Genomic DNA, 7,642 nt, shown 5'->3' on the forward strand with positions numbered 1-7,642 from the left:
TTGACCCAGCAATAGCACTATTACATCTGTATCATGAAGAAATCTTAGCAAAAAAAGAAAAAGAACCTTTTTGTATAAAATATTTAAAGCAGCTCTTTTTGTGGTGGCAAAGAATTGGAAACTCTGAGGATGCTTATTCATTGGTTAATGGATAAACAAATCGTGATGTATCATTGTGATGGAATACTATTGTAGTATGAGAAAGGATAAATGGAAGTGTTTCAGAAAAAAACCTGGGAAGACTTATATGAAACTGATGCAAAAGAATGTGACCAGAATCACAAGAACATTGTGTGCAGTAAGTAACAGCAATATTGTAAGGATAATGAATTGTGAAAGTCTTCACTTCTCTGATTAAGACAATGATCCAAGACAATTCCAAAGAACTCATGATGAAAAATATTATACACATCCAGAGAAAAAACTGATGAACTCTGAATGCTAATTGAAGCAGGCATTTTAAAAAATTTCTTTATTTTTCTTTTTTTATTTTGTTGCTTTCTTTTGTCAGTTTTAGATGATTACATTCTGTCATTTTATCATAGAAGAAAAAAGAAACTACTGATTATGTTTTAGCAGAGGGACAGTGCAATCGAACTTATGCAATAAGAATATTTTTTTTTGTTTTTTTGTTTTTAGTGAGGCAATTAGGGTTAAGTGACTTGCCTAGGGTCAAACAGCTAGTAAGTGTTTAGTGTCTGAGGCCGGATTTGAACTCAGGTACTCCTGACTCCAGGGTCAGTGCTCTAGCCACTGTGCCACCTAGCAGCCCCACAATAAGAATATTTTGCCAGATATGTTAAGAGTATGTTGGAGAGGAGAGAGACTGAGGAGATTGATGGGACTTTTTGAATAGTCTAGGCAAGATCTATGATGGAAACGTGAGTATGTAACTATGGAGAAAGCAACAGATTTGACAGATGTGAAAGAGCTAAAAGGAACTGGCCATTGTCTGCTGAGAGTGAAGGAAACAGTTTCTATTAAAAAAATACAAATGTTAAAAGTCTACAAATTGCAAGTCATCATTATTGGTGTTAGGAATAGAAATACAAAATAAATATTCCCTACCCTCAAATTTTCATTATGCTGGGAGAATAAAACATAGTAAAAAATAATTATATAGCATTTATAGTAAATATGACATAATATATTTTATATTGTAAAATATGTACTATTTATATAGTTTATACATAGCATAAAACTTTATATATATACATAAATGTATTTGTGTGTATGTGTATATAAATATATGTGCATGTATGCTTTTTTAGTTTTTAGTTTAAAAACACAAGGCCTTTTGTATTTGATCATGGAAGTGTGTACAATGCATTTTCTCTGATATTTATCACAATTACTTTCTAAATAAGACATTACCTTATACCCAGTTCTTAATAGATATTAAAGGAAATCTTTAGCTTTTGTTCACGGAAACAATAATACAATCAGATATCTAGCTTAATTAATGTGTATATAAAAGACTGAAGTTTTAAAATTAGAGGATAAGACAGTCTGCCCAGCACTGGATTCAAAAGTTAGAAGACCTGGGTTTGAAGCTCAGCTTTGAGCCCTTTCTCCTTTTGTGACCTTGGCCAAGCTGATTAACCTCGTTGGACCTCAGAGTTCTCATCTTTATAATTAGGGAGTTGCATTATATGGCCCTAATGTGCTTTCAAGCTCTAACGCCAAGATTTCAATGAAGTTTCTCTTTTTTTGTTTTGTTTTTTAGACATATCTCTTTATTTTATACATCTTAGCAGTCCTTCCATGACCAGCAGCCTAGGGGCCTCCACCGCAGCCTCCAGGCCTTGCATTCAGACTCGAGCAGGGTAAGCAAGTCTCTCTCCTGCATGGGGCATTTCACCTTGAGGATGATGGAGTGGCTCGTGTTGTTCATGAATTCCATGTGCACCTGGGTGTACTGGCCCTGAGAACCGGTCCAGCCCAGAACCTTGGGGACCAGAGCCAGCTTGATGGGCTGCATGACGCCGGTATCCACAATGGCGGTCGCAACCGAGGAAGGAGAGAGACGAGAATCAATGAAGGTTCCTGAGTAATTGGTAATCATTAATATTCTCTATCCTACAAATCTTAACTCTTTTAAAATCTCATTAGAGGCAAAATTGACTTCCATGTACTTTCCAGAAAATATAACTCTTTTAGGGGCAGCTAGATGGTGCAGTGGATACAGCACTGGCCCTGAAATTGGGAGGACCTGAATTTAAATCTCACCTCAGACACTTAACCAGCTGTTTGACTCTGGGAAAGTCACTTAACCCAAAATGCCTTATACATCCAGGGCCACCTCCATTTGTCCTGATGTATATCTTGTGACTGGACCCAGATGTCTCTGGAGGAAAGAGTGAAGTTGTTGATCTTGCACAGCCCTCCCTCACTTAAATCCAAGACAGTGCAAGTCATGACATTAGCTCCTGATGTCATGGTCATCATTGAGAATGAAGAACAAGGGGCAGCTAGGTGGCACAGTTAATAGAGCACCAGCCCTGGAGACAGGAGGACCTGAGTTCAAATCCAGCCTCAGACACTTGACAACTTACTAGCTATATGATCCTGGGCAAGTCACTTAACCCCAATTGCCTCACCAAAGAGAGAGAGAGAGAGAGAGAGAGAGAGAGAGAGAGAGAGAGAGAGAGAGAGAGAGAATGAATGAGAGAATGAAGGACAAGCAAAAACAACTCCAAGCTTTAAATGGATGAAATATGGATAATCATGATTTTACTTGACAGGTCCTGCCTACATCTGTAGGACAAAAAAGATGTATCTTTTAAAATTTAATTTAATTTTATTTTTATATTATTTTACTAAATAATTCTGGAGCTGGAAGGGAATCTTAGAGATGATCTCATTTAACTGTTTTTTAAACATTCTATAGATAAGAGGAATATTGCTCAGGTTAAATACACGTAGAAAATCCCTATATCTAGTTAGTGGTAGATTGGAACTAGAACTTCAACCTTCTGACTCTAAGGCTAGGGATTTCTCTATTCTTCAACCCTTAATCTCCTCTTAATGGCTACCTTTTTGCACACCTAGTGAGAAAAAAGGACAAACATCTAAGCCATGATACTAAATATCTTACTCAGAGCCAAATTTACTTTGGTTATAGTGGAAACTGAGAGAGGGCATAGATTTTCTTTCTCATTATTATTCTTTTATAAAAGACCATTTAAGTACCTAGGAGTCTGCTTTTCAGTCAGTCTAGACTGCTGAGAATTGACAGGATGACAGTCTTAAAGAGACTAATCAGAAGGTAATGATATAAAGGTGAGATTCAGTATACCATCAGATATTCAATAATTTCTAAGCATGAACCACAAGAAAGTATGCAAAGTGTGGGGAACTGCTGGGAAAAATTTAGGTGTTTTGAGTCCTGAGAATCAATACATACAAGAAAGAAGTTGATAGTTTTCTCCCAGAGAATCACATAGTGGTACTTGAAGGGGATTCCAGTTGTCAGGCTTCCCAGAGGTACATTATTTCAAAATGCTTCCAATCAAAAGCTAAAACTCATAGAGAGTGGAGAGTCCATATTAATAAACTGCTATTACTAGCACTTCCATATCACTGTGAGTTTAAGCTAATAGAAAAATTTTCCATAGCTTTAAGAAAGGTATTCCTAGCTGTGATGCTCCCAATGCTAAATAAAGACACAATAAGACCATGAAGCAGGTTGAGATCAGTGAAATACAAGCTTTCAGTAGCGAGCAGTTCATGCATTGAAATCTAGCTTCAGATTGAGATGTATGTGCAGGTGTTACAATGTCCCATGCTGACCCAGAAACTTGACCATCCATCTGGTACTGAAATAACAATTGACTCTTTTCTGATCTTCAGAAAACAGCAAAGAATACAAGGACAGATCAGCCGATAGAACACAAGCAATTTTGTCCAAATTCTGGACCATGTATATCTCATTGATGTGCAATAGCTTTAAAGCAAACACATTGGTCAAAAACCAGACTCTGAGAAAATACAAGCTGATGTAAACCACATTGGTTCTAAAGTTCACATTTTCCCAACAATTCCAGGGTTAGTGTTGTTCCCTAGGTGGTTAAGAATAATTATCTTCAAAAAAAAGAATAATTATCTTCATTTCATAGTTAAGAAAACTGAGACAGAGAGATTAAATAATTTGCTGAGAGTCACACATAAAATAAATATGAGAGATAAACCTCTACCAAATGACCTCCAAGAGTTCATTGAAAAGCACCCTAACATCACTAAGTAGGGTGATACCTATATTCCATATATAATGTAAAATATTCTAGTTCACTTTTGAAATGATTCATACCTCACAAGGTAGATGTTCCAAATTGTTTTCATGGAGTCATAAAATCAGCTCAATTCAGTGTAAATATTGATGCAGATGATATTATTTCTATTTTTATAGCTAATTTTTAGGTGGGGTAAGGGTTATCATCTGTGATTTTATTAGTATAGGAAATTTCTTGTGGAAATTTCCTTTATTGATATACAGATTAAAAATATAGGTGAATCTTAGTGGATATTAAATCTTTGTGGGTTTACATGTATGTATATTATGTATCTACATGGATACATATGTGTGTATGCATACATACAAATACATACACACATATGTGTGTGCTTTACTTCATTGTCAACAAAAAGGTTTCCTTGTTTTTGTTTTTTTTTTGTAGGACAGTGAGGGTTAAATGACTTGTCCAGGGTCACACAGCTAATGTCAAGTATCTGAGGCTGGATTTGAACTAAGGTCCTCGTGAATCCAAGGCCGGTGCTTTATACACTGTGCCACCTAGCTGCCTCCCAGGGTTTTTGAAGGCTATGATACTAGATTTCTAACCCTGGGTGACTCTACCATACTGGAAATCTTTTGAGTTCAGTCCTGAAAACCAATTGAGTTTGCTTTCCAAAAACTAGTCCAGTTAAGCATGAGAGGTTCATGACTGAACACCTGGCAATAAAATCCTCAGCAATGACAACCTATGGAATGAAGAAACATAGAAAATACCCTCAGTCCTGGGCAGCCTCCTCCCTCTGCAGCGACAGTGGCAGAGTAGTAGAAAATGTACAGAAGATACCAAGAATCCCAGTTTTTAGACTATCAACTCATTTTAGCTTTTTTACTGGTATGATACAGATTAGATCTCTGTCCTCTGACAAAGAGTTGAAATTACTTGAAGGAATTGGATAAAAAACTTATTAGAAATGAAGTTGAAGCTAAATGGGAGGATGGATTACAGTTCCTCCTTGATAAGGCAAAGGAATGAGTTGGGAGAGTTCAGTAATGTGTCCAAAGGCAACAAAAAAACACAAGTAATCTCTTTATTTCAAGATCCAAGGGCCTATTCTCACTCTTCATCTCCTAACATTTCTTCATTTTTTGACAGTATTGATCACTCCATCCTTTTTAATATTCTTTCTTTCCTGAACTTTCACAACTTACTCTACTGTGTTTCTCTCCCTACTTTTCAGACCAGTTCTTCTTGGTCTCTCTATCAGATCATCATCCATTCATCTATGCCCTGCCCCTATGAACATGTACATAGGAGGTCTATGCCTTGGGTCTACCTCCTTTTCCTAATATAATCGAATAATTATGTTAATATATATATATATATATATATATATATATATATATATATATATATATATATATATATATATATATATAAGATAATTGAACCAATGAGATCACCAAGGGAAAGAGTATAGAGGGAGAATAGAAGAAGGTCCTGGACATGTCATGCTGATTCTTCTTTACATTTCTTATCTATATTTAGGCCATAACCATGTTGCATCTTCTCTCATCAATTTAATATGATTGCTGTTCATTTGGGTTCATTGTATCTAGCCTCTTCTCTTCTGTTCTCAGCCTTGTAAAACAAGCTGGCAAACTTATATTCTTAAAGTGCAGGTCTGACCATGCAGAGGTTGTAGGGAACCAAGAACAAAACAATAAGTAGATAAAGAATGTCTATTGTACAAATTATATTGTTGAGTTATACGGACAATTTTTAAAGCTCATCGATCCATTCATATCTTTCTCTATTTACCCACACATATTTGTATGCATATAGAACATAAAGGCAAATGCATATGTATTATTTATCTACATATGTGGATATATGTATATATGTTTAAAAGATCATAGATCAACTTGAGTATATTGTATCATATTATATGTGTTTGTATTTGTATCTGTGGGAGATTATTAGCCATCCAATCCTATTATTTAATCACCAGGAAGAACTCTTGTTGTGGAACTTCTCCCTTTAATGTAGATATTAACTATCTGTGACATAATTTGGAAACACTGAAAGGCTTAGAAGTTAAGTAACTTAACCATAGTCACATAACTAATTTATGTCACAGTAAAACTTGAAGCCAGATTTTCCTGATGTTCTATCCACTATGTTCTTCTGTCCCTCATAAAAAAGCATGCTATAGTATATGTATATGTATATATACACATATGTAGTTTTGTGTTTATATATGTGCATGTCTCTATGTATATAATATTTTACTTTTTTAAAGTGTAGCATAGATTCATCTGAACCTGGAACCTGCCCAGTTCCAAAGGACTAAAAGAAAAATGGTTGAAGAAGCTATTTGCACCTACAGGCTACACCTACACATTAAACTCACTGCACAGTCAGCTTGGGTGAAATTAGAGAGGAAACTGCCCAAGCATGTCAAATGTTTAAGCTTTAAGACTGGGTAGAATGAAACAAAAGAGGAAAGGATCCAGGGGTGCTTTAGCATAATCAAGCTGGCTCAAGCCGCTGAAGGCACAGCTGGGATTGAGAGCTCACTGCTGTGAGGAAACTTGTAATTGTATTCCTGCCACAATCACCAGTGGATATGTGTAGGTTAAATTTCCTGGCTAAGAAAGCAAAGAAAGGGATAAAGCCATACAAAGGAAAGTAATAGGTATTTCTTATTCAATTTTTAAAATGGCATTATAGCCTAAATCTCCATCTCTCTCAAACTGTCCACCACATAAAGCTGTTTCATACACAGTACTGCACCTTGGGACCTTTCTCACAACCTGATAGTGTGTGTATTCCAATCTCAGGATTCCCTATTTCTAGAGCAAAGGACTCATTTCATTGTAACTAAAATCTTCCTTTTGTTTCAGTGCCTGGCAGAGACATCAGACTGACGGCCAAAGAGACTGACCCTCTCTAAGCCTAGAGATAGAGCAGGCATCAGCAGGGATTGTATCCCCTTTCTTGACCTGACTCCACCCAGGTAGATTTTCAATTCATTTCTATTCCTGAGTTTTACCTAAACCTTTTTGCAGATTGCCAGCAAAGGGTCAAGCTCATTAGTGAAAGTCTTGATAATGCTATTTAGATGAAGACATTGATACACTCAGGGTAGAAATAATGTTCTGTAACCCATAACATATACATTACCAAATGGGTGAGTGGTCAGCCTGGAGAAATAGGAGTTAGAATACATTGCCCACTTGGAGGGTCAAGGAAAATGTAGGTTTCAACCAGGGCGAGGATGAGATTGGAAAGCATTATATCAATTTGCAATAATTGTTTAAACATGCAGAATTAACAATGTTTAAGCAAAATTGAGTAATGACATATGATTTCCTCTTACCCTATGTTTAAACAATTACTCATTTCTT

At 36.1% G+C, this 7,642-nt stretch overlaps 1 protein-coding gene across 1 annotated transcript; it reads right to left on the reverse strand.

The window, feature by feature from the left end:
• Positions 1–1,750: 1,750 nt before the first annotated feature.
• Positions 1,751–2,065, reverse strand: LOC122728885 (40S ribosomal protein S28-like). Its single transcript, XM_043967603.1, has one exon. The coding sequence runs from the start codon at positions 2,063–2,065 to the stop codon at positions 1,751–1,753; it is 315 nt and encodes a 104-aa protein (XP_043823538.1).
• Positions 2,066–7,642: the final 5,577 nt, after the last annotated feature.

This window comes from Dromiciops gliroides, chromosome 5, assembly GCF_019393635.1.
Source record: "Dromiciops gliroides isolate mDroGli1 chromosome 5, mDroGli1.pri, whole genome shotgun sequence".
Lineage (NCBI taxonomy): Eukaryota > Metazoa > Chordata > Mammalia > Microbiotheria > Microbiotheriidae > Dromiciops > Dromiciops gliroides.

What these genes read in the sequence shown, in the direction of transcription:
- LOC122728885 (XM_043967603.1), bottom strand. Translation starts at nt 2,065, where the DNA reads ATGATTACCAATTACTCAGGAACCTTCATTGATTCTCGTCTCTCTCCT.